The 27,751-nt window shown below is 41.9% G+C and overlaps 3 protein-coding genes across 7 annotated transcripts in view; 2 read left to right on the forward strand and 1 right to left on the reverse strand.

The window, feature by feature from the left end:
- The first annotated feature begins 1,522 nt into the window (after positions 1-1,522).
- LOC115146286 (histone-binding protein RBBP4-like) lies at positions 1,523-6,331 on the forward strand. Its single transcript, XM_029688279.1, has 10 exons — positions 1,523-1,646; positions 2,122-2,269; positions 3,800-3,945; positions 4,080-4,253; positions 4,339-4,454; positions 4,554-4,714; positions 4,862-4,988; positions 5,100-5,177; positions 5,309-5,554; positions 5,752-6,331. The coding sequence occupies exons 1-10, from the start codon at positions 1,631-1,633 to the stop codon at positions 5,812-5,814; spliced, it is 1,275 nt and encodes a 424-aa protein (XP_029544139.1). The 5' UTR covers positions 1,523-1,630; the 3' UTR covers positions 5,815-6,331.
- LOC115146287 (syncoilin-like) lies at positions 6,060-23,756 on the reverse strand. Of its 4 annotated transcripts, none has more exons than XM_029688282.2 (5): positions 23,673-23,756; positions 9,693-10,254; positions 8,969-9,379; positions 8,766-8,890; positions 6,060-6,594 (listed from the first exon to the last, which is right to left on the reverse strand). In XM_029688282.2, the coding sequence occupies exons 2-5, from the start codon at positions 10,245-10,247 to the stop codon at positions 6,549-6,551; spliced, it is 1,137 nt and encodes a 378-aa protein (XP_029544142.1). In that variant the 5' UTR covers positions 10,248-10,254; positions 23,673-23,756; the 3' UTR covers positions 6,060-6,548. The 4 variants fall into 4 exon arrangements, with proteins under 4 accessions (XP_029544142.1, XP_029544141.1, XP_029544140.1 ...); XM_029688281.2 differs by lacking the exon at positions 23,673-23,756 and adding an exon at positions 15,560-15,722 and having other exon boundaries at positions 8,785-8,890; XM_029688280.2 differs by lacking the exon at positions 23,673-23,756 and adding an exon at positions 15,560-15,719.
- Positions 22,082-27,751, forward strand: part of LOC115146285 (NHS-like protein 3) — a 43,374-nt gene continuing 37,704 nt past the window's right edge. Inside the window, exon 1 of one of the 2 annotated variants that reach the window (XM_029688276.2) lies at positions 22,082-22,381. The gene's annotated coding sequence lies outside the window, so the exon portion shown is untranslated. Of the gene's footprint in view, positions 22,382-23,076; positions 23,246-27,751 lie in introns of those variants that run through there. The other variant, XM_029688278.2, reaches the window with a different exon arrangement.

Genomic DNA, 27,751 nt, shown 5'->3' on the forward strand with positions numbered 1-27,751 from the left:
CCGACCTGAAAATCACCGACGCCAGGCAGGATTTGACCTAGTTTTTCCCGAGATTCCAGTTGTCTTGAAATCACCACTGTACTTGCTGTTGAAACAACATTGACCGTTTCAGGAAGTAACAAATATATATTTTGTTTTGAGATCGTCGGATATATATAGATATACAATCTGGAATAATAAAGACATAAAATACAAAAACAAGTCTTTATTTTTCTAGATCTGGTTTGACAATAGCATTATCTGGGTTAAAAAATGACTGAATAATGATGGACAACTATATGATTATCCAGAATTCATGAGAACACACGATGTTACATCCACTCCTGGGGAGTCTCTTAAGGCGCTATTCTTCTTTTAGGAGAATATAACAATATTCCAAGTGCAACTGTTGAGGATTTTGTAGCCCAAATTTAGCTAGAAGGAATTTACATTTTAAACTATTAATATAATAATATATATATAAGAAAACTCTGTCAATATGTTACTATTCCCTCGGCTAGAATATACAAGAATGCAGCCCTAGGACAAGTGAAATGGAGGAAAGTTTTGTTGTCTGGCAAATATTGTATATCTAATAAGATGAAAGAAGTATTACACAAACTCATTCTTAGACTGTACCCTGTAAAGACCTTTATTGTACACAGATTCAAAATTGCTATTGATAACAAAATGTGTATTTTGTGGTTGTGAGCCAGAGACTTTATTTTTGATCCAAATGACCCCAAATGAACTTTTATTGTTCATTTGTTTATTTTTCGTGGAAAATTCTTTATCCATAGAATGAAGTGGGCGGAGAACAAACCCTTCTTCACATTGTTTAAGACAGAATTGAAACATTATTTTGAAATTCTCAGTAAGTGTAAAAAAAGAAGAAGCAATTTCTCGACATTTAATACCACTGTATATTAGGATAAGTACTCTTGTTTGTATATTTCTGTTTTATTGTTCATAATAATACAAGTAATACAATAATAATAATAAATAAAACAGTTTTGCGGTCGTCACTAATTACCACAGCAACAGTCATAAACCCCACGCATTTCTACCATTTATTATTTTCAACCAACCCCTAACTTCAATCCTAATCTTAACCACACTGCTAACCTTATTCCTAACCTTAACCTTCAATTAAGACCAAAAGGCATTTTTTGTTAGAATTTTTACGATATAGCCAATTTTTGACTTTATGCTGTGGTCAGCGCAACCCGGGATCCTTGGGACCTACATACCCCTACCCTTACCATAAACCGTACCTTAATTATTTTAAAATGTAGTGTAGGTTAGTGACGTCCCAAGGATCCCAGATAGCAATATTTTGGATGACTAGAGGGGATTTGTCATATTCACGTCGGATTTGCCTTTCGTAGCAGGTTAGGATAATTATGTTAAGGTGTTGAAAAGGCTTAGGGTTAAGGTTAGCTAAAATGCAACATTTAAAAAAAAACAATTTGACAAAAGCTTCAGAATCCAGTTTTTCTTAGAAAAACGCAAATACGACGTTTTCCGGTTTAGTTGACGCTGATTGGCTATTGGATCACTACGGAGTTCCCGCCAAGGTAGTCCAGCTGCCTTGTTTGCGCTCAACAGAACCCTAATCCTGAAAACATACTTTCGTAATATTATCAACGCCATGGCTGATAAAGAAGGTAATTCGGTGAAACGTTACGTCACAATTTACTTCAACAAGAATAGCGCCCAGACCACTTGGGAAAACTAGCTAGCTACCAAGGTAGGCCAGGGTGGAAGGACAGGTTCTCCCGGCTTATCAATTGTGAAGATACTTAATTCATTATTTTATACAAATGAGCTCGCTAGTACTAGTAGCCCACTAACGTTAGCTAGTAAGCTAGTTGGATGCTAACTTTAGCTTTGTTCTATGCCAGACAACCCCTTTTTGCGGGAGTAATGAGCTAGCTAGCTCGGTTGATCAATGCTAACACAACTGCGAAACCCTGTCAGTGTTAACGGAACGTAGCTACCTAGCTAACTTTACCGAACACTTGCTCAATGTTAATAGGGTTCCCCTTCTCAATCACACCTATATTTCCTTACAATGGGTTGCTTCTAATATACTTTACATTTAAACCTCCTGTCTCACATGATTTTCTTATTATTTTATAGCAGCGTTTGATGATGCTGTGGAGGAGAGGGTGATAAATGAGGAGTACAAGATATGGAAGAAGAACACACCCTTCCTCTATGACCTGGTGATGACCCACGCCCTGGAGTGGCCCAGCCTCACTGCACAGTGGCTACCCGATGTCAACAGGTGGGGTTCACTGTCTGGGCACCTTTATAGGAATACAAAGCTACAGGAGCAGTGGAAGTAGGCGTGGGGCAGGTGCGGCTGCAGCCCTTGGTTTGCGCACCTTTTGATGTTCAAATTAGTTTCATTGAATAGTAACTGAAGTCTGGAGACTGACTAACTCCCACATGTAGTCTTATATAATATCAATTCCTGCAGAATTTTTTATTGCTGTAAAAGTATACACTTAATGGAATTGTATTTTAAACGTTTTAAATTTGACTAGGCAAGTCGGTCAAGAACAAATTCTTATTTACAATTACGGCCTACCAGGGAACAGTGGGTTAACTGCCTTTTTCAGGGGCTGTTTACTGGCCCAACGCTCTAACCACTAGGCTACCTGTCTTGGGAACAGGAATGGAGTAATTATTTATTGCAGACTCTTGAGAGAATGGAATGCGCAGTAGGTTGTTTTAACCACAAAAAAATATGTATCCAAGACAAACTGAAATCATGTTGGATTGTTTTCACAGCTTTTATTTCCTTAACGTTTGAAACGGATGTTAATTGGACATTTTGCCAGGGAAATATGTCTGCTGTTTTAGGCTATTGCATTTTCTCCCCGGTCTCTACACATCCTCGCTCTGCGAGCAGAAATGAAAGAACTTTTACTGATGTCAACTACTAGATTGTTGTTGATGCATTCATTCTATCGATTAATGGCTTTCTGCTTTATTTAGTCTTCAAGGTCAACAAGTAATTACAGAAGAGAAGCTGAATGGATCTACTTATTAACAAGTTGACAAACAAATAGTCTAACAAATGTCGGAAATTATAAGCAGAAAAATATCTAAATTAGGGGTGAAAGTAAGCTGGTTTGGAGTACTGGCAAAATAAATGGTGGGGGTAAAACATGAGCCTATCACAATTAAAACAAAGATGGCAAGAAAACTAGGCTATTACACCACAATGTGTCATTACTGCCTGTCAACCACATGCAAAACATGAACAGATTTACTTAAAAATGGGTGGTATATGCTCCAAAATGGGGTGTGGTTCGACATGAACACTAAATGTTTTACTAATATACTCATCTAACCTGAGCACTCTGCCATGGCAGAGTTGACTGGACCGTGACGCTCGCAGATCACAGTGGATGCATCAATCAATTCAGGCTGCAAATGTACCTAATGACGAATGCTGAATGTCATTACACACATATATATATATATATATATATTTTTGTCATTACACTATTATATGCATTTTATTTTTACACCCCATGTCCAATTTTTTTTATGGTATCCCATTATATCTAGCTATAATTCCCAAGAATACCAGATACTTGTGCCGATCAAAGATTAGCCTGCCTTTGCAACATTACTGGGAGTGGGAAGGTTTCTTCAGGAAGATTGTTTTCAGTCTCCATATGTGTTGTTGCAAATCCTTGTATGTACCACATTGAGTTTCTAGCTAATGCCCCCTACATATGACAAAAGTGTTTATTTAAATGGACCTATTTGTCTTGTAACATATTTCTTTCTATCCTTTTAGACCTGAAGGGAAGGATTTCAGCGTACACAGGTTGGTTCTTGGCACACACACCTCAGATGAACAGAATCACCTGGTCATCGCCAGCGTGCAACTGCCTAATGACGATGCCCAGTTTGATGCCTCTCACTACGACAGTGAGAAAGGTGGTAGGGACAATGTTTTTGCATCAATTACAACCTTTCTGCGTGTTTTTAGTCTTTGGATCATTCAAAATATTTTAACTGGTGATATATGTTGGTCCTTATCCCTGTAGCTAATTTCTCTGCCTCTCTTCCTTCAGAGTTTGGAGGCTTTGGCTCAGTCAGTGGTAAGATAGAGATTGAAATCAAGATCAACCATGAGGGAGAGGTGAACAGAGCCCGCCACATGCCCCAGAACCCCTGCATCATTGCCACCAAAACCCCAACCAGCGACGTGCTCGTCTTTGACTACACCAAACATCCCTCCAAACCAGGTGGGTATTTAGAGGTTGGTCAGGAAGTCCCAGTCTTCCTTTCTCATTTCTTTTGAAATAACATGCTATTACCTCTGTATTACAGATCCATCTGGAGAGTGTACCCCAGATCTGCGTTTGAGGGGACACCAGAAAGAGGGCTACGGTCTCTCCTGGAACCCCAACCTGAGTGGCTGCCTCCTCAGTGCTTCTGATGACCATGTCAGTGACTTGTCACTTGACCCAAAGCATGTGCTTGAATAGTCTTCTTCCCTCCATGTCTTTCCTCTCACCTTCCCTTGTTTCCCCATCTGTCTGCAGACTATCTGTATGTGGGACATCAGTGCCGTTCCTAAGGAGGGAAAGGTTGTAGATGCAAAGACTATCTTTACTGGACACACAGCTGTAGTGGAGGACGTCTCCTGGCATCTACTGCATGAGTCACTCTTTGGATCTGTAGCCGATGACCAGAAACTCATGATGTAAGGCTCCCTGAGATGAGCAACTCCCGCAGTGGATAATGGATTTGAATAGAAAAACAATTTACTAAGCTCGTGTGACTAAAATTAGTTGCACCATCTGCATTGTTTGGTGTTGCTTATTGAACAATAACATTGTTTACTGTGCAGTTGGGACACGCGATCCAACAACACGTCCAAACCTAGCCATGCTGTGGATGCCCACACTGCCGAGGTCAACTGTCTGTCCTTCAACCCCTACAGCGAGTTCATCCTGGCCTCGGGCTCAGCAGACAAGGTAGTCTGGATCTCTTACTGCTCTTAATTTTTCCAAGATTATCTTTCATAATGTAGTGTTGATCTAACTGGTTGTTGTGGTGGTTGTAATTGATTGGTTCTCCCAATTCAGACTGTAGCCCTTTGGGACCTGAGGAACCTGAAACTGAAGCTGCATTCGTTTGAGTCTCACAAAGATGAGATCTTCCAGGTATGTTAAGTCAATAAGCTGTCAATTATTCCCTATGAAGTTTATTTTGCAAAAGCTATATGTTTTGAACCAGATTTTGTATCTATTACTAGGCCTCGTCAAACCCATCTCACCTCCTTTCCTCCCTTTAGGTCCAGTGGTCTCCTCATAATGAAACCATCCTGGCCTCCAGTGGCACAGACAGGCGACTCAACGTGTGGGACCTCAGTAAAATCGGAGAGGAGCAGTCGCCAGAGGATGCTGAGGATGGTCCACCTGAACTGCTGTTCATTCATGGCGGTCACACGGCTAAGATCTCTGACTTCTCATGGAACCCCAACGAACCCTGGGTCATCTGCTCTGTGTCCGAGGACAACATCATGCAAGTTTGGCAGATGGTGAGACCCCAGGACAGACTGGGCTTTGTCATACAGTGGGAGGCTATAGAGAATAGTTAAATGTATTCTGTTCATATTTATTCATTTCATGAGACATAAGTAAGTTTTGAAAGCTTGGCAGAAGTGTTCTACTGTAATATGTAGAATCACAATTATTTCTAAGGAGGAGTACTAAGAATGTCTTTCCATTTTTTAAGGCTGAGAACATCTACAATGACGAGGACCCAGAGGGAGCAGCAGACACTGAGGTCCAGGCATGAGTGACATCTGTCAATCACACAACACCCCTCCCTTGATCACATCCTCAAAACAACATTCAAATGTATTTTTTTTAATGCATAAGAGTCAGTTGTTCTTTTGCAGTTTTGTAGAGGGAAACATTAAGTGCTTGTTTCACTATCATGGCATCAAGGTTTTGCATATATTTATATAAGAAAGGATCCTACTGTTTGATATGGTGATAATGGTTGCTATGCCATTCTTTGGTCAAATTTTTACCAGGGGGACAAGCACCACAGTTGAGTAGGGGCCCAATTATTGTTTTTCATGTTAAATTATGCTCATATTCTTAGAAACATGAGTCATTTAAACTAATTTCCAGTTTCATTTTATAAGAAATTGTACATAGATTTTATTCCCATGATATCTGAATCGTAGATTTCCACAATCAGCTTTCAAGCTGTATGTATATCATCCCTATGTGTCTGTTTTCTTTGTATGCTGCATCGGATTCCCATGTTTTGTAAGTGTATTCATAATAAAAATGTATTTACGGTAGACCTTAAATGTACAGTTAAGACAGGCTGCTCTCATAGTTGAGGTCAACTGTCATAACACCATTGTTGATGCACTAAGAGCAGATTAAGTATACCAATAGGTGACATTGGCTAAATGCACCATCAAGGATACTCGCAAACACAGTAAAACATGTTTGGTCTGAGGGGTCCTGGATATTTTGTCAATTGTTCTACTTCCATTGATAAGTATGGAAAAGTTAGGACTCCCTTTCAGCAGTTGTTTCGCTCACTTCAATACAGCCCCTGTAAAAAAAAAAACAGCATGTTGAGACTCCCTCGAATATTTATTCTACATGTTTGTCTATATATACTGAACAAAAATATAAATGCAATATGCAACAATTTCAGATTTTACTGCGTTAGTTAATATTAGGAAATTAGTAAATTTAAACCAATTCAGCCTTAATCTATGGATTTCACATGACTAGGCAGGCGTGCAGCCATGGATGGGCCCACCCACTGACCCTCCCATCAGACAATCCTACAGGTGGAGAAGCTGGATGTGGAGGTCTTGGGCTGGCGTGGTTACATGTGGTCTGCAGTTGTGAGGTCGGTTGGATGTACTGCCAAATTCTCTAAAATGACGTTGGAGGCAGCTTGTGGTAGAGAAATTAACATATCTCTGGCAACAGCTCTGGTGGGCATTCCTGAGGTCAGCATACCAATTGCACGCTCCCTCAACTTCTGTGGCATTGTGTTGTGTGACAAAACTGCAAATATTAAAGTGACCTTTTATTGTCCCAGCACAAGGGGCACCTGTGTAATGATCATGCTGTTTAATCAGGTTCTTGATATGTCACACCTGTCAGGTGGTTGGAATGTCTTGGCGAAGAGAAAGGCTCACTAACGGATGTAAATAAATTTGGGCACAACATTTTAGAGAAATATACGTTTTGTGCATATGGAACATTTCTGGGATTTTTTATTTCAGTTTATGAAACATGGGATCAACACTACATGTTGCGTATATATTTTTGTTCAGTGTTTAATGGCAATTGTAAGTAGTCCAGACATCAAATATTAATTGAATGTATTCAATGAAAACTGTCAGATTCCTTAGGGTCAAAATGAATGATCTCTACTTCTCATGGCCAGATACAGTGCATTCGGAAAGTATTCAGACCCCTTGATTTTTTCCCCACATTTTGTTACTTTACAGCCTTAATCTAAAATGTATTGAATTGCCCACTCACCAATCTACACACAATACCCCATTATGACAAAGCAAAAACAGGTTTTTAGAAATGTGTGAAAAAAAGGTGAAAGACCACAATTTATCTAAGTATTCAGACCCTTTACTCTGTACATTTGATGAAGCACCTTTGGCAGCGATTACAGCCTTGAGTTTTATTGGGTATGACGCTACATGCTTGGCACACCTGTATTTGGGGAGTTTTTCCCATTCTTCTCTACAGATCCCCTCAAGCTCTGTCAGGTTGGATGGGGAGCGTCGCTGCACAGCTATTTTCACGGTCTCTCCAGAGATGTTCGATCGGGTTGAAGTCCAGGTTTCGGTTGAGCCACTCAAGGACATTCAGAGACTTGTCCCAAAGCCACTCCTGCGTTGTCTTGGCTGTGAGCTTAGAGTATTTGTCGTGTTGGAAGGTGAACCTTCATCCCAGTCTGAGGTCCCTAGCACTCTGGAGCAGTTTTTTATCAAGGATCTCTCTGTACTTTGCTCCGTTCATCTTTCCCTCGATCCTGCGGGTGAAAAACATCACCACAGCATGATGCTGCCACCACCTTGCTTCACCGTAGGGATGGTGCCAGGTTTCCTCTAGACGTGATGCTTTGCATTCAGGCCAAAGGGATAAATCTTGGTTTCATCAGACCAGAGAATCTTGTTTCATGGTCTGAGAGTCCTTTCATGGGCCTTTTGGCAAACTCCAAGCGGGCTGTCATGTACCTTTTACTGAGGAGTGCTTCTATCTGGCCACACTACCATAAAGGCCTGATTGGTGGAGTGCTGCAGTGATGGTTGTCCTTCTGGAAGGTTCTCCCATCTTCACAGAGGAACTCTGTCAGAGTGACCATCGGGTTCTTGGTCACCGCCCTGACCAAGGCCCTTCTCCACCGATTGCTTAGGTTGGCCTGGCGGCCAGCTCTAGGAAGAGTCTTGGTGGTTCCAAACTTCTTCCATCTAAGAATGATGGAGGCCACTGTGTTCCTGGGGACCTTCAATGCACTAGAAATGTTTTGGTACCCTTCCCCAGATCTGTGCCTTGACACAATCCTGTCTTGGAGCTCTACGGATAACTCCTTCGACCTCATGGCTTGGTTTTTGCTCTGATATGCACTGTCAACTGTGGGACCGTATCAATTTTAGAATAAGGCTGTAATGTAACAAAATGTGGAAAAAGGGATGGGGTCTGAATACTTTCCGAATGCACTGTAAGTGGCATACCACACCCTACCTGTCATAGTTCAGCTCACTCAAAAGTCCCTTCTTCAATTCTTCCAATTGTCTGTTTGCCTTTTTCTGAATGCAAAGCTCCAACTTCAGCTTCCTCATGGTCTCCTCAAGCGAGTTCACAGTCTCCTGATGAGAAGAAATTAGAACAATTACACCACACCTTTACGGGCTACAAAACAGCACATGTTCCTAATCCCCCTGTACCTTATACTGTGCCACTCTCTCCACCCTCTCCCTCTCCATCAGAGCAATCCTCTCCTCTAGACAAGCTCTCTGCAGCTCCAGCCTCTGGGTCTGCTCCTTCAGGGGCCCCAGTCTGGCCTTAAGGTCTCGGCCCACATCCCTGCTCCTTCTCAGGGTCTCCTTCCCAGCCTGCCTCCTCCGGAGGAGGGCTAGCAGGCGTGGCTCATACCAGCCTTCTAGATTCCTCATGCTGCCACTGAGGCGCTTCTGCAGGTCCAGGGATGCTCGTCGGCAGTGAGTGACATCGCTCATAGCCCGGGGACGAGATGGTTGTCTGGCCCGGTCCTTTAGGGTGTTCAGCTGGTTGTGCTGGGCTTCCTGAAGCTGGGCTACCTCCTCTGTAAGATTCTGGATGTGGGCCCGGTGCTCCTCCTAGGGGCAGAAAAAGAAATGACAGCGTAGTTGGCCCTCATACTTACACAAGAATGTGTGATTAACTGGATGACAGACAGCCATGAATACAGTAATAACAATTCTGTGGTAGCACCCATCAACAATATAACATGTCAACACTGAAACATTACTACAAAGGGATGACAAAGAACACACAAAAAAATAGCACAAATCACAGGAAAATGTCAACACCCCTCATACTGTTACCCCTCACTCAGTATGTTAATGGTACATTAACTGCATTCTCACAAAAGCTTATATGCAATGCTGTGGGGTTTCCACTCTACCTTACCTGTGTGATTGCAGCCTGGGCCACCTCATACTGCTGTGCAGCCAGCGCTAGCTGGCTCTGGATACAGTCCCTGGCTGTGACAAATAGCTTACTCTTCACTTGTCCCACCTCTATTTGCAGATGAATAAACTCCAACTGGACACTGGTGAGAACTCTACGTGCCTCTAACAACTGTCCCCTCAAGGCCACAGTAGCTTGCAGCATGGGCTGCTCTAGCTGCAACAGCTCCAGTATCAATTCATCCCTTTGACTTTCTAGATGGCCCACCTTCTTGATGCACTCCTCAAAGAGCAGCCCCACACTGTCCATGTTCACCTGCACCTGGACAAAGGTATATTCCACACACCTCTCCACGGGGCTTACTACCTCAGTGATGTGTGCTTGAGCCGCAAATCCGGCACCGTACATGCTTCTCTCATGGTGGGTTAGTGCTGCCATAAGGCTGCTCTCCACAGAATGTGCCTCCTCCATGGAGTCCTCTCCAGAGTGCAAGTTCTCTCTAGACTCAACTTTCCTCCTTCTCTGTAGATCCTCAACAGCCATTGGTGTCTCCATCACTTGTCTGAAAAGTTGAAGTAGGAGAAGAAAGGATGGGAAAGTTTTATAAGTTCAGGGGGGAACGACTGCTCCCAATGATTTCCCCCTCTCAAGGACCTCAACCACGGCCTGTTCATCTGTTGCATCAAAGCTGTGACTGAGAAACAGCTTCTATCTCCAGGCCATTGGACAATCACCACTCACCAGCCTCGGACCAGTACCCGGCCCTGAACCTTAGTCATTGGTCTAGCCGGCTACCACCCAGTAGTCTACCCTGCACCTTAGAGACTGCTGACCTACAGTGCATTCGGAAAGTATTCAGGATGAGGATAAAAATATATATATATATATATTAGATTAAGGCTGTAACAACACAATGTAAAACATTCAAGGGGTCTGAATACGTTCCGAACGCACTGTATTGAGTCATTGAACACTCGTCACATTAATAATGTTTACATACTGTTTCACCCACTTTATATGTCTATACTGTATTCTAGTCATGGCTCATCCTATATACAGTTGAAGTCGGAAGTTTACATACACTTAGGTTGGAGTCATTAAAACTCATTTTTCAACCACTCCACTTTTTTGTTAACAAACTATAGTTTTGGCAAGTCGGTTAGGACATCTACTTTGTGCATGACACAAGTCATTTTTTCCAACAATTGTTTACAAACAGATTATTTCACTTATAATTCACTGTATCACAAATCCAGTGGGTCAGAAGTTTACATAAACTAAGTTGGCTGTGCCTTTAAACAGCTTGGAAAATTCCAGAAAATTATGTCATGGCTTTAGAAGCTTCTGATAAACTAATTGACATCATTTGAGTCAACTGGAGGTCTACCTGTGGATGTATTTCAAGGCCTACCTTCAAACTCAGTGCCTATTTGATTGACATCATGGAAAAATCAAAAGAAATCAGCCAAGACCTTCACAAGTCTGGTTCATCCTTGGGAGCAATTTCCAAACACCTGAAGGTACCACATTCATCTGTACAAACAATAGTATGCAAGTATAAACACCATGGGACCATGCAGCCGTCATAGCGCTCAGGAAGGAGATGCGTTCTGTCTCCTAGAGATGAACGTAATTTGGTAAGAAAAGTGCAAATCAATCCCAGAACAACAGCAAAGGACCTTGTGAAGATGCTGGAGGAAACAGGTACAAAAGTATCTAGATCCACAGTAAAACGAGTCCTATATCGACATAAATTGAAAGGCCGCTCAGCAAGGAAGAAGCCACCGCTCCAAAACCGCCATAAAAAAGCCAGACTATGGTTGGCTCCAGGTCATCTATAAGTCTTTGCTAGGTAAAGCTCTGCCTTTTCTCAGCTCACTGGTCACCAATAGCGCACCAATACTCGTAGCACGTGCTCCAGCAGGTATATTTCACTGGTCACCCCCAAAGCCAGTTCCTGCTTTGGCCACCTTTCCTTCCAGTTCTCTGCTGCCAATGACTGGAACAATCTGCAAAAATCACTGAAGCTGGAGACTCATATCTCCCTCACTAATTTTAAGCATCAGCTGTCAGAGCAGCTTACAGATCATTGCACCTGTCCATCTGTAAATAGCCCACCCAACTACCTCATCCCCATATTGTTATTTATTTATTTTTGCTATTTTGGAACCCCAGTATCTCTACTTACACATTCATATTCTGCACATCTATCACTCCAGTGTTTAATTGTTACATTTAAATTATTTTGCCACTATGGCCTATTTATTATCTTACCTCCCTAATCTTACTTCATTTGCACACACTGTACTGTAGATAGACTTTTCTATTGTATTATTGACTGTGCGGTTGTTTATTCCATGTGTAATTCTGTGTTGTTGTTTGTGTCGCATTGCTTTGCTTTATCTTGGCCATGTTGCAGTTGTAAATGAGAACTTGTTCTCAACTGGCCTACCTGGTTATAATAAAGTTTAAATAAAAAAGATTGATGAGGAAAATTATTTATTTAATCCATTTTAGAATATGGACGTAACGTAACAAAATGTGGAAAAAGTAAAGGGGTCTGAATACTTTCTGAATGTACAGTGCCTTCAGAATGTATTCACACCCCTAGATGTTTTCCACATTTGAGATGTTTTTGTCACTGGCCTACACACAATACTCCATAATGCCAAAGTGGAATTGTGTTTTTAGATATTTTTACAAATTCATTAAAAATGAAAATCTGAAATGTTTTGAGTCAATAAGCATTCAACCCCTTTGTTATGGCAAGCCTAAATAAGGTCAGGAGTAAACATTTGCTTAAGAAGTCACGTCACATAATACGTTGCATGGACTCACTCTGTGGGCAATAATAGTGTTCAATATTACTTTTATGACTACCTCACACATACAATTATCTGTAAGGTCCCTCAGTCGAGGCTTGAATTTCAAACACAGATCCAACCACAAAGACCAGGGATGTTTTCCGGTGTCTCATAAATAAGGGCACCTATTGGTAGATGGGTAAACAAATATGCTTGTCATCAGCAAGAACTAGGGAGTTTTTTCAGATAAAAAACATTAAAGCTTGGTTCAGTCTGCTTTCCAACAGACACTGGGAGACAAGTTCACCTTGCCAAGATTACATTTAATGTTCCTGAGTGGCCTAGTTACAGTGTTGACTTAAGTCGACTTGATAATGTCTGTCTAGCAATGATGAACAACCAACTTGACAGGGCTTGAAGAATGAAAAAAAAAATGGAATGTGCAAAGCTCTTAGAGACTTACCCAGAAACACTCACAGCTGTAATCACTGCCAAAGGGGATTCTAGTATGTATTGACTCAGGGGCGTGAATAGTTATGTAAATGAGATATTTCTGTATTTCATTTTCAAAAAATTAGCAAACATTTATCTAAACATGTTTTCAATTTGTCATTAGGGGTTATTGTGTGTAGATGTGTGAGAAAATAAAATGTATCTAATACATTTTGAATTCAGGCTTTAACAGAACAAAATGTGGAGGGGTCAAGGGGTATGAATACTTTCTGAAGGCACTGTATATTTATATGTATATATATATATATATATATATTCCGGTCTCTGACATTGCTCATTCTGATTTTCTTATTTTCTATTTTTCTGAATTATGTGTGTATTTTTAAAATGTTATTGGTAGGTATACTGTTATAGCTAGAAACACAAGCATTTCACTGCATCTGCGATAACTTCTGCAAATCTGTGTAGGCCATCAATAAAGTTTGATTTGATTGGGGATGTAAAGTTCAAGGCCGACTGGGGTACTGGAGGTAATGTTTTCAAAAAGCAGGATCCTCCATTACACTGCAGGCAGACAATTACCCTTAACTTCTGTGTGCAATTTTAATATAATCAGTTCAAGGACATACATCTTGATTGTTGAGTGTTGATCCCACACAGGTGTTCCAAAGGGATATATGCTCTAATCTGGAGCAAACCCTATTAAATAACCCTATCTCAAAACCTGAATATGAATACCTTTGCTGCAAATGTCCCATAAATCCATGCCTGTACATTTTGCCAAAATTACACAAACCTAAAACACAACAAGGCAATTATCCAGACAGACCAGTGGTTGCAGGAATAGGCTCAGTACTATAGCCATTGTCTTTCCTTCGTAGACTCCTTTATTAAATCTCATGGGCAAGAATTACCATCATATGTGAAAGATTCTATAAACTTCATAAACAAGATCTCATCTATAACAGGATTAACAGAATACTGCAATTTGGTCACATTAGATGTCGTTAGTCTATATACCAGCATTCCCCATACGGGGCCTGGCAGCCCTAGCTCGCTATTTGAGAGACAGAGATACTAACGAATACCTACCAACAAACTTTATTCTAGAGCTGGCTGAATATGATTTGACATATAACTATTTCAGGTTTGATGATGACCTTTATGTGGAGTATTTTTTTAAGAGCGGCAGGGTAGCCTAGTGGTTAGAGCATTGGACTAGTAACCGAAAGGTTGCAAGTTCAAATCGCCAAGCTGACAAGGTACAAAATCTGTCGTTCTGCCCCTGAACAGGCAGTTAACCCACTGTTCCTAGGCTGTCATTGAACATAAGAATTTGTTCTTAACTGACTTGCCTAGTAAAATGAAAATAACATTTTGTTAACAATGAAAACGAAAATCTATTTGTATACCCATAAATATTGACCATGAAGATGGCCATACTCATTGACTAGTACCCCAGTCGGGCTTCAAGTTGAGATACTCAATGAGATGGGGCAGCACTAAGCTAACCTGCAATGTCACTTCCTAGAGTAGCTCAAACATATTATGCTATCCGGGATCCTTGGGATGTCCCTACCCTAAACTCTACCCTCACCTTAACCCTTACCTAACCTTAACCCTTACTGTAATCATTTTAAATGTCAACTTCAATGGGGTAGGGACATCCCAATGATTCTGAATAGCAAGTAATCAAATTGCCCATGAAACAAGATGGCAACACGCTAAAACAACACCTCCTGATCTTCAAATGAGTCATAGGAAGCATTGGGCTGACATCATCGATGGCTTTGTCCATTCTTTTTACAGTCTATGGATAAGCCAGATAATTTTGTGATCCACACAGCCCAGTGAAATCGCAGGACATATTAATGGGAATAGGAACACTATCAAGGCTGACCTTCATTTATAAGATTGCACAAAAATAGACTGAAGAGTAAGATGACCCAGTCAATGTTAGAGATTTTCTTTGTTTGTGTTTTGATTCGGAGCCTCTATCTAGATATATCTAATCATCCCTTATCACTGTATATTCCTGATTGTGCCATCTGTCTATTCTTACCACTATCTGTTCTTGATATGATGACAGTGACATTCTCAGACATTGTTATATTCATGAATTGTACAGGCATGTCACAATTTTACCCATATGTATTTTCAAAGAAAACATAATCCCCTACAATCACGTTTAATCCGTTTAGTACAAGGGTTTTCAAACCTCTTTTCATGGACCCACAGCCATTCCATGTATTTGAACTGTTCCACAGCACACCTGATCCAACTTCTCAACTAAATCATCAAGCCCTTCAATATGTGAATCAAGTGAACTAGTTCAGGGCTACAACAAAATGGTGAAACGTCTGGGGGTCCCCAATGAGAGGTTAGAAAACCACTGATTTAGTAAGTACATTTTAGGGTTGTAAAAGTGTCACTCACCTTAAACTTCCAACGTAAAAAGAAAATTAAAAAAATGCAAAAGGCATTCAGACATTGCCCAGTCAAGACACAGACCACCAAACTCAGACCAAGGATATAATAATAAAATGTTCCGTTTTTAGAATTACAGTGTTGCAAAATCACCCATCTGAAACGATTAGCATTTCAACTCACTTTCTAGACAACGATGCAGAGAAGTGTAGATAGCAACACAGACAAACAGTTTCCTCTTTAGACCACCTTTTCTGTGGAGCTGCTTGTCTAAACATAAACATATATCCTGTTTGTGTTCATAAATAAGATAGGAGGGAGCGGAGAAACACTATCCTTCCCCCGAGGTAGACTTTCTCATCTCCCACATGGTAAACTGAGGTCACTCACTGTGTCAGTGAGAGAGGCCAAGAAGTTATTGATGCCATTGCTGACACTTATCTGGGCCAGCCTGTGCAGAGCTAGATTATATTTAGTTTTTTATGGCCTGTCATTTATAAACAACTAAGATAGAGTCTTGATCTCATGGTGGACTCCATGCAGAGCAGTCTTAAAGAATCAGGCACCAATGGGATAAAAGGATGTACTGCTGTTTGATCATTCCCACACATTAGATGAATAGTATTGGTTCTGAATTATCTGGTCATTGTACGTATATAATAATGTGATGTTAATGATATGAGATAACGTAATTGTCTCTAAAGAATTTTTTTAATATGTCATCCAGGATAAATAATGCAATATTCTGAGAAATGTAATTGTAATCATTCTGATAGCTGTCAAAAAAAGAAGTTACACTTTATTCATTTTTTTGTCAGAAGTATATCGTGCCAGTCTAAAAGTCTTATCTACACCAACAAGTGATAATGTAATCTTTGCATTATCACCCTACCTTAGCTAACCCTAACCTTAACCATTTTAAATGGGACATCCCTTTGGTCAAGATCTGTTTCTTGCTTTGCTCTTAGGAAAATGGTGAAAGTGAAAGGAGTGATTTCTGGGGCAGTGTTAAGTGTGGAGGTGGAGCAATTAAAGTTGAAGATTCCCGGTGTGTGACGCCTGCCGTTTGGTGCAACGCAGACCTGTCATTGCCAACAAAGGGTATATAACAATGTATTGAGATAAACTTTTGTTATTGACCAAATACTTATTTTACACCATAATTTGCAAATAAATTCATAAAAAATCCTACAATGTGATTTTCTGGATTTATTTTTCTCATTTTGATGGTCATAGTTGAAGTGTACCTATGATGAAAATTACAGGCCTCTCTCATCTTTTTAAGTGGGAGAACTTGCACAATTGGTGGCTGACTAAATACTTTTTTGCCATTTACATTTACATTTAAGTCATTTAGCAGACGCTCTTATCCAGAGCGACTTACAAATTGGTGCGTTCACCTTAAGACATCCAGTGGAACAGCCACTTTACAATAGTGCATCTAAATCTTTTAAGGGGGGATGAGAAGGATTACTTTATCCTATCCTAGGTATTCCTGAAAGAGGTGTGGTTTCAGGTGTCTCCGGAAGGTGGTGATTGACTCCGCTGTCCTGGCGTCGTGAGGGAGTTTGTTCCACCATTGGGGGGCCAGAGCAGCGAACAGTTTTGACTGGGCTGCGCGGGAACTGTACTTCCTCAGTGGTAGGGAGGCGAGCAGGCCAGAGGTGGATGAACGCAGTGCCCTTGTTTGGGTGTAGGGCCTGATCAGAGCCTGGAGGTACTGAGGTGCCGTTCCCCTCACAGCTCCGTAGGCAAGCACCATGGTCTTGTAGCGGATGCGAGCTTCAACTGGAAGCCAGTGGAGAGAGCGGAGGAGCGGGGTGACGTGAGAGAACTTGGGAAGGTTGAACACCAGACGGGCTGCGGCGTTCTGGATGAGTTGTAGGGGTTTAATGGCACAGGCAGGGAGCCCAGCCAACAGCGAGTTGCAGTAATCCAGACGGGAGATGACAAGTGCCTGGATTAGGACCTGCGCTGCTTCCTGTGTGAGGCAGGGTCGTACTCTGCGGATGTTGTAGAGCATGATCCTACAAGAACGGGCCACCGCCATGATGTTAGTTGAGAACGACAGGGTGTTGTCCAGGATCACGCCAAGGTTCTTAGCGCTCTGGGAGGAGGACACAATGGAGTTGTCAACCGTGATGGCGAGATCATGGAACGGGCAGTCCTTCCCCGGGAGGAAGAGCAGCTCCGTCTTGCCGAGGTTCAGCTTGAGGTGGTGATCCGTCATCCACACTGATATGTCTGCCAGACATGCAGAGATGCGATTTTGCCCCACTGTACATGGTTTGTCTTCAGGAAGGCAGTGAGTTGCTGTGCAACAGCTTTTTCAATTTTCTTTGAGAGGAATGGAAGATTCGAAATAGGCCGATAGTTTTTATATTTTCTGGGTCAAGGTTTGGCTTTTTCAAGAGAGGCTTTATTACTGCCACTTTTAGTGAGTTTGGTACACATCCGGTGGATAGAGAGCCGTTTATTATGTTCAACATAGAAGGGCCAAGCACAGGAAGCAGCTCTTTCAGTAGTTTAGTTGGAATAGGGTCCAGTATGCAGCTTGAAGGTTTAGAGGCCATGATTATTTTCATCATTGTGTCAAGAGATATAGTCCTAAAACACTTGAGTGTCTCTCTTGATCCTAGGTCCTGGCAGAGTTGTGCAGACTCAGGACAACTGAGCTTTGGAGGAATACGCAGATTTAAAGAGGAGTCTGTAATTTGCTTTCTAATGATCATGATCTTTTCCTCAAAGAAGTTCATGAATTTATTACTGCTGAAGTGAAAGACGTCCTCTCTTGGGGAATGCTGCTTTTTAGTTAGCTTTGCGACAGTATCAAAAATAAATTTTGGATTGTTCTTATTATCCTCAATTAAGTTGGAAAAATAGGATGATCGAGCAGCAGTGAGGGCTCTTCGATACTGCACGGTACTGTCTTTCCAAGCTAGTTGGAAGACTTCCAGTTTGGTGTGGCGCCATTTCCGTTCCAATGTTCTGGAAGCTTGCTTCAGAGCTAGGGTATTTTCTGTATACCAGGGAGCTAGTTTCTTATGACAAATATATTTCGTTTTTAGGGATGCAACTGCATCTAGGGTATTGTGCAAGGTTAAATTGAGTTCCTCAGTTAGGTGGTTAACTGATTTTTGTCCTCTGATGTCCTTGGGTAGGCAGGGGGAGTCTGGAAGGGCATCAAGGAATCTTTGGGTTGTCTGAGAATTTATAGCATGACTTTTGATGCTCCTTGGTTGGGGTCTGAGCAGATTATTTGTTGCGATTGCAAATGTAATAAAATTGTGGTCCGATAGTCCAGGATTATGATGAAAAACATTAAGATCCACAACATTTATTCCATGGGACAAAACTAGGTCCAGAGTATGATTGTGTTAGTGAGTAGGTCCAGAGACATGTTGGACAAAACCCACTGAGTCGATGAAGGCTCCGAAAGCCTTTTGGAGTGGGTCTGTGGACTTTTCCATGTGAATATTAAAATCACCAAAAATTGGAATATTATCTGCTATGACTACAAGGTCCGATAGGAATTCAGGGAACTCAGTGAGGAACACTGTATATGGCCCAGGAGGCCTGTAAACAGTTGCTATAAAAAGTGATTGAGTAGGCTGCATAGATTTCACGACTAGAAGCTCAAAATACGAAAATGCCATTTGTTTTTTGTAAATTGAAATTTGCTATCGTAAATGTTAGCAACACCTCCGCCTTTGCGGGATGGACGGGGGATATGGTTACTAGTGTAACCAGGAGGTGAGGCCTCATTTAACACAGTAAATTCATCTGGTTTAAGCCATGTTTCAGTCAGGCCAATCACATCAAGATTATGATCAGTGATTAGTTCATTGACTATAACTGCCTTCGAAGTAAGGGATCTAACATTAAGTAGCCCTATTTTGAGATGTGAGGTATCACAATCTCTTTCAATAATGGCAGGAATGGAGGTCTTTATCCTAGTGAGATTGCTAAGGCGAACACTGCCATGTTTTGTTTTGCCCAACCTAGGTCGAGGCACAGACAGGGTCTCAATGGGGATAGCTGAGCTGACTACACTGACTGTGCTAGTGGCAGACTCCACGAAGCTGGCAGGCTGGCTAACAGCCTGCTGCCTGGCCTGCACGCTATTTCATTGTGGAGCTAGAGGAGTTAGAGCCCTGTCTATGTTGGTAGATAAGATGAGAGCACCCCTCCAGCTAGGATGGAGACCGTCACTCCTCAGCAGGCCAGGCTTGGTCCTGTTTGTGGCTGAGTCCCAGAAAGAGGGCCAATTATCTACAAATTCTATCTTTTGGGAGGGGCAGAAAACAGTTTTCAACCAGCGATTGAGTTGTGAGACTCTGCTGTAGAGCTCATCATTCCCCCTAACTGGGAGGGGGCCAGAGACAATTACTCGATGCCGACACATTTGTCTAGCTGCTGATTTACATGCTGAAGCTATGTTGCGCTTGGTGACCTCTGACTATTTCATCCTAACATCGTTGGTGCCGACGTGGATAACAATATCTCTACACTCGCCAGTTTTAGCTTTAGCCAGCACCATCTTCAGATTAGCCTTAACGTCGGTAGCCCTGCCCCTGGTAAACAGTGTATGATCGCTGGATGATTTGTTTTAAGTCTAATACTGCGGATAATGGAGTCGCCAATGACTAGGGTTTTCAATTTGTTAGAGATAATGGTGGGAAGCTTCGGCGTCTCAGACCCCGTAACGAGAGGAGTAGAGACAAGAGAAGGCTCGGCCTCAGACTCCGACTCGCTGCTTAATGTGGAAAACCGGTTGAAAGTTTCTGTCGGCTGAATGAACGACACCGGTTGAGCATTTCTACAGCATTTCCCCCCAGAAGTCATGAGAAAGTTGTCTGGCTGCGGGGACCGTGCGAGGGGATTTACATTACTATCTGTACTTACTGGTGGCACAGACGCTGTTTCATCCTTTCCTACACTGAAATTACCCTTGCATCTGAAGCTGGGCTTGTAGCACAGCTATCCTCGCCGTAAGGCGATTGTTCTCCTGTATATTATGAGTACAGCGACTGCAATTAGAAGGCATCATGTTAATGTTATTACTTAGCTTCAGCTGTTGGAGGCCCTGACGAACCATGTCCAGATAAAGCATCCGGAGTGAAAAAGGTGAATGAAAAAAAGTTGAGTGAGGGAAAAACTAAAAATATAAACGGTAATTAAAAAGTAAAAACTGTAAAGTTGTCAGGTAGCAAAGTAAGGTTGGCAACAAAACGCAGGAAGCCGATTCTAGATTTAATTTTGGATTGGATATGCTTAATGTGAGTCTGGAAGGAGAGTTACAGCCTAACCAGACACCTAGGTATTTGTAGTTGTCCACATATTCTAAGTAAGAACCGTCCAGAGTAGTGATGCTGGACAGGCGGGCAGGTGTGGGCAGCGATTGGTTGACGGAAGGACTGTTGTATGGCATTGAAGCTCTTCTGGAGGTTTGTTAACACTGTGTCCAAAGAAGGGCCAGAAGTATACAAAATGGTGTTGTCTGCGTAGAGGTGGATCAGAGAATCACCAGCAGCATGAGCGACATCATTGATGTATACAGAGAAGAGAGTCAGCCTGAGAATTGAACCCTGTGGCACCCCCGTAGAGACTGCCAGAGGTCCGGACAACAGGCCCTCTGATTTGACACACTGAACTCTGTCTGAGAAGTAGTTGGTGAACCAGGCGATGGTCGGTGATCTGTTTGTTACCTTGGCTTTCAAAGACAGGCAGGGTAGGATAGATACAGGTCTATAGCAGTTTGGGTCTAGAGTGTCTCTCCCTTTGAAGAGGGGGATGACCGCAGGAGCTTTCCAATCTCTGGGGATCTCAGACGATACGAAAGAGAGGTTGAACAGGCTAGTACTAGGGGTTGCAACAATTTCGGCAGATAATTTTAGAAAGAGAGGATCCAGATTGTCTAGCTCAGCTGATTTGTAGGGGTCCAGATTTTGCAGCTCTTTCAGAACATCAGCTATCTGGATTTGGGTGAAAGAGAAATGGGGAGGCTTGGGCATGTTGCTGTGGGGGGTGCAGGGCTGTTGACTGGGGTAGGGGTAGCCAGATGGAAAGCAATTGGAAAAATGGATTTATTGGTGGTGACAGTGTTTCCTAGCCTCAGTGCAGTGGGCAGCTGGGAGGAGGTGCTCTTATTCTCCATGGACTTTACATAATGATGGAGCTTCCATGGCTGCTCCTGTACTAAGTGGACCTAATGTCAGGACTGGTATTGCTGCTAGCCCTGGTATGGTTTTGAGACCTGTTCAGAAATCTTGACCTCATGAATGTGCTATGTCAAAGGAAACTTTGACTGTGAATAAAGTTAACTTTCATAGCTTTCATTAGTAAGGTTATCTACACGACTTGTATTGTGGAAAGCAGAAATGGCAGGTTGAATTTATTATAATACATATATATATATATATATATATATATATATATATATATATATATATATATATATATATTTTAGTAAGTACATAATTAGACAGACCATGATTTCTCGCACACTCCAGCACAGTAGGTGGCGGCATGCACCTTAACGTTTGTTTGCGGACCGCCATGATATCAAGGAAGAAGAAGTGCACATTAATCATTTGTAATGTTCAGCTACGAAGGATATTTTGCCCGCCACCAGGTGGCCGTCACAGCGCGCGGACATGAACATCATAGATCATCCCTATCATTTTTTCACCTGTGCGCGCACTGCAGCCACAGATAGGACAGCACAAGACGCACGTATTGTGTAATTTGGGGGAAACCATTGGAGCGTTCGTGCGAAAAACCGATTGAGCCAGTTTGTGGAAAACAATTCATGGAGTGACGGTCAGCAGAAAATACCACTGTAGTCTCCTCCTGTGGCACATTTAGCGGAAATGCTTTACCTGGTGTTTCAGTTCGGACTGTGAACCACTTTGGAGAGGAACGCAGTGGAAGCGCTTCAAATGTAAAGCAGATGAGGCAGAATTTGACCTATCAAATCGGGATTTAAAAGTATTTAATCCAAAGGTAAACATATTCCGAATGAATGTTTTTTGCCGTCGTCTGCAGGCCATTTCTGTATGGCAAGTTTCTAATACTTCATAGTCAGTGTGTTATGTGTAGTGTAGCATGCTGAATTTGGCAGTTGTCTGATGAGGGGAACGTGAACTCACGTGTCATCATAATGTCATAACTTTTTTATGAGCTCTGACAAATGCCGCGGTCAAATACTTGTTGGAACTAGGAAACTCTGAAATGTTCTAATGGTTGTAGCCTAGTTATACGCGTGCCGCGATCAACGAATCAGCAAGTCGGACATTTCTTAGTTCCGACCAGCATATGAACGTGGCAATAATGATAAGTGTCATATATTTCATAACTTTCATCCTAAAGTTGAACTTTCCTACTAAACAATGAGGAAAATAAGATCTCAATGACGTATCAATATCTTGCCTAGACAACCAACGTTGAATTGCATTGAATTCTACATCGGGCAGAAATTATCGTTTGAATCAGGAAAGTTTCCTCTCACGACCTCTACAAGCCAGAATGTTGAATACAATTCTATTTTAACATACTTTACAGTTTGTCCTTGTGGTTAGTCCTTTTGATGGGAGGAATGTCGCACAATCGGCTATATCAACAGGGAAGTATAACTACATAAACTTTTCAAAGGGCTGGTAGTGCAGTCATATTTCTATCACCTGAAGCATGTGCTGAACCATGGAAACACGTGCACGAGCTCAGCAAATCCTGCATGTATTTTTATGTTGTGGGCATGCTTCAGTTGATAGAAATCGGAATGCACTACAAGCGCTTCGAAAAGTTGATGTAATTATACTTTCCTGTGGATATATTGTCTCACATTCCTACCGCCAAAAGGACCAAACGGTAAAGTACATTAAAATATCATTTTATTACACTTTCTGGCTTGTAGAGGTCGTGAGAGGAAACGTTCCTGATTCAAATGCTTATTTCTCCCCTTTGTAGAATGCAATGCAATTCAACATAGGGTTTCCAGGCAAATCAAGATCATGCTTTTAGAACTATGTGAGGTAGGCCTAATTTGACATAGGCTACATGATTGGCAATCGGTGGTACAGTACAGGTACAGCCAACTTGGCATGCAGGGTCAGGGTGGTGGATAGCCTGGAGACCCAATGTTGAATTGCATTGGAACTGTCAAACAGACAGGTAAAAATACATATAATCTTAAACATGTTTTACGAAAGAGATATTTACAATGAAAGACATTTAGTTTTCTATTAATTATCTGAGCAGGACTCATGGACACTGACATAGCGCCAACCTACCTTACCATAACACTATCTCTCCCAGTCAATGGCCTCACGGCAGTCTAATACATGTATTTCCTATTTCCTTTATCTTGAGTGAAGATTATTTATTAACCTGACTGGAGATAACCTGACAGTCTCAGTTCTCGAGAGGGGACTTCTTCTGTTTGTAGACATACTGTACATTGCCTGGCCATGGACTTAGAACTGAAAGCTGCAAACAAAGTTGTTTTGACTGCAGATCAATTGTGAAATGAAACAGGACTCCAATTTATTCACATCTTTCTATGGATAAAGTCCTTTTGGAGACAAATTGGCCAGATTTCAGTCATTTTAGACGTTGTCACATGATATGTCAGTTGCTTGTTTTGTCTCGTTAATTTGATTGTGGACAACTAAAACCTGATAATTACCAGTAATTACCAGTGCAGTCTGCTAATAAACATTGGCCTATAGTTTATTTTGACAAAATTGTCCTGATCATTTCAGAACACCCCTCTCTAACCTCTGCCCCTGATGACTTCACCATGACTTCTGAACTGGAGTGGAGACAATATACTTTTGTTTAGGAAGGGTGTGTCCTGCACTGGTGTTTCTTCCTTCTCGCTCGGCTGCCTGCCAAGCCAGGGCTTGTACCCATGGAGATAACAGGTGCCTTATGTAACCACAGATCCAGGGGGAGATTCCTCTGCACAACTAGGGCCCTGACCTTTCTTCCAGCATGGGACTTGACCTAGAAAAACTCAGGGCCCTAGGAATAGAGGGATGAGGGCATGACAGATCAAGAGGATCTTAAGAGAGGAAGGATAGCTCAGTCTAGACAGTGGTTAGTGTTTGGGAGAACTCAGGGGAAAATGACCACAGTGACCAGTGGGGAGGAGGGCTAGTCAGTAGAACTTAGTTCACAGCAGTGTGGACAGATAACGTCTCAGTATTATGATGGGCTGTAGACATTCTAGCCTCAGTCTGGAATGGGCGACAGTCCCGTGAGTGTGGTGAAATCAGCAGTGACTCAGGTCTGTAGTGTAGTGAGAAGCCTCCTTTGTGTAGACAGAGTGGTAGACACTATGTTTAATCAGTGGGATTGGTTTACTTACTCATCTGTAATCATTGAACCATTGATCAGCACTAATGGGAGATCCAATCAGTCAAAACGTTAGCCACGCTAATGTGTGTGTGAGCGTGTGTCTCATGTTCTCAGGCCAACATTCCTAGGTCGGCGGACTGTGTTTCAGTAGTAGTAGCCAAACGGGACAGGCCTTCTTTTAGTAGCCTATTTAGGCACTCTGAAATGCCAAAACAGTTTACATAGAGAACATTTGCATTTGTCCACTGCTGGATTAGTCTGCTCTGCTCTGTCTGCATGTCTGCTAACCCTATACCATCTAGTCCTTACTATAAGATTTCCCAGTCCTCTCACCCTACATAGTGCTTAGTGTATGGCAGTCTGTGACTGAGTGAGTGAGTGTGTGTTATTGTGGTTGGGGCATAGAGGGCTTGTTTTGACTGGAGAGAACAGAGACTTCAGAGATGCCAGTGGCAGGAGAGGATGTTTTTTAAACCACAGCTGTGTTTATCCCAGCAGTCACTAAGTCACTACTGTCAAAAGACTTCACCTCCCCTGGTTTTGTTCCCTCAGACCAGGGTCTTCATCCCCATAGATACAGAGGTCCAGGCTTAGGCCCACGGCAACACTTATATGAGGTCTAGAAACGGGCATATTCAACAGCCCAGTCTGAGAAACTCAAGAGTCTCTCACTATTGAAACATGTGAACAATATGAGAAAGTAATGAGGGGTACCGGTAACTTTAGCCTGTGCATAATTAGTTTTAAAACTTTATCTTACAATGGTATTCTCTAATGGCCCTTGCCATTATGTTTTTATGTCTCTGGTTCCTAGGCTACTGTATAAGTTCTCTGTCAGGCAGAAAGAGGGAGGTAGGTGGGTGGGGAGGGGGGGGGGGGGAACAAGAGGGAGAGAGGGGGTGAAGGATATTTGGAAAGAGGAGTTCCTCAGTAATTATCAATCTCTCAGGAATGCAGGCTCTACTCTTAGACAAGCTGCTGCATGGCTACAGTGGCCCAACAGCACTCAGACTTGAACAGATCTGTCCACGGCTCCACATATTCACCCTTACAGCAACAATGACCCTGATTCACTGTCGACTGACCTCATTTCAGTTGGGTCTTATCCAACTCTTTATGTATGTTTAGTATTGGCATGTATTGTTGTGTTGAATTTATTTCTATCAATATCCTGATCCACATATCCTTTATTATAGCAAACAGAAACTTAGGTAAGGTTTTGCCTCAAGAAAAATGCATATCTATATATTCTTGAAATACTAGCGTTCAAACTCACTGTCTCTTTAGAAGGCCATTTGTGTCTTGTCGGATGTTTTTTAATGTTTCCTCTTTTCCACTAATTTTTACAAAAGTCCATGGGAAGACCAGGAATTGTCCAGAGCCATGTGCATAAAATGCTTTTGAAAAAATGCATTGGGAAAAAAATATGATTTGTTAACGCAATGTTCTGACATTTGCCTTGTACAATGTACCTTTGTAACTTTGAGTGAAATCATCACATTGAAAATAGGCACATTCCTTTGGTCTTACCCGCTGTCATTGCTTATTAATGTGACAATCCTTTTTAGGAGATGGATTTCATTGGGTTGTTCCAGTTTTCCCCTAGTGGTGACTCACATACATCATGTACATACAGTTGAAGTCGGAAGTTTACATACACTTAGGCTGGAGTCATTAAAACTCGTTTTTCCAAACACTCCACAAATTTCTTGTTAACAGAACAATAGTTTTGGCAAGTCGGTTAGGACATCTATTTTGTGCATGACATAAGTAATTTTTCCAACAATTGTTTACAGACAGATTATTTCACTTATTCACTGTATTACAATCGCAGTGGGTCAGAAGTTTACATACACAAAGCTGACTGTGCCTTTTAACCTGCTTGGAAAATTCCAGAAAATGATGTCATGGCTTTAGAAGCTTCTGATAGGCTAATTAACATAATTTGAGTCAATTGGAGGTGTACCTGTGGATGTATTTCAAGGCCTACCTTCAAACTCAGTGCCTCTTTGCTTGACATCATAGTACGCAAGAATAAACACCATGGGACCACGCAGCCATCATAACGCTCAGTAAGGAGACGCGTTCTGTCTTCTAGAGATGAACATACTTTGGTGCGAAAAGTGCAAATCAATCCCAGAACAACAGCAAAGGACCTTGTGAAGATGCTGGAGGAAACCGGTACAAAAGTATCTATATCCACAGTAAAACGAGTTCTATATCGACATAACCTGAAAGGCCGCTCAGTAAGGAAGAATCCACTGCTCCAAAACGGACATAAAAAAAGCGGTTTGCAACTGCACATGGGGACAAACATGGTACTTTTTGGAGAAATATCCTCTGGTCAGATGAAACCATGGAGCAATGGGGTGGCAGCATCATGTTGTGGGGGTGCTTTGCTGCAGGAGGGACTGGTGCACTTCACAAAATAGATGGCTTCATGAGGATGGAAAATGATGTGAATATATTGAAGCAACATCTCAAGACATCAGTCAGGAAGTTAAAGCTTTGTCGCAAATGGTTCTTCCAAATGGACAATGACCCCAAGCATACTTCCAAAGTTGTGGCAAAATGGCTTAAGGACAACAAAGTCAAGGTATTAGAGTGGCCATCACAAAGCCCTGACCTTAATCCTATAGAAAATTTGTGGGCAGAACTGAAAAAGCGTGTGCAAGCAAGGAGGCCTACAAACCTGACTCCGTTACACCAGCTCTGTCAGGAGGAATGGGCCCAACTTATTGTGGGAATCTTGTGGAAGGCTGACTGAAACGTTTAACCCAAGTTAAACAATTTAAAGGCAATGCTACCAAATACTAATTGAGTGTATGTCAACTTCTGACCCATTGGGAATGTGATGAAAGAGATTAAAGCTGAAATAAAACATTCTCTCAACTATTATTCGGACATTTCACATTCTTAAAATAAAGTGGTGATCCTAGCTGACCTAAGACAGGGACTTTTTAAATGTCAGGAATTGTGAAAAACTGAGTTTAAATGTATTTGGCTAAGGTGTAT

The sequence above is a fragment of the Oncorhynchus nerka genome, linkage group LG18, assembly GCF_034236695.1.
Source record: "Oncorhynchus nerka isolate Pitt River linkage group LG18, Oner_Uvic_2.0, whole genome shotgun sequence".
Taxonomy (NCBI): Eukaryota; Metazoa; Chordata; class Actinopteri; order Salmoniformes; family Salmonidae; genus Oncorhynchus; species Oncorhynchus nerka.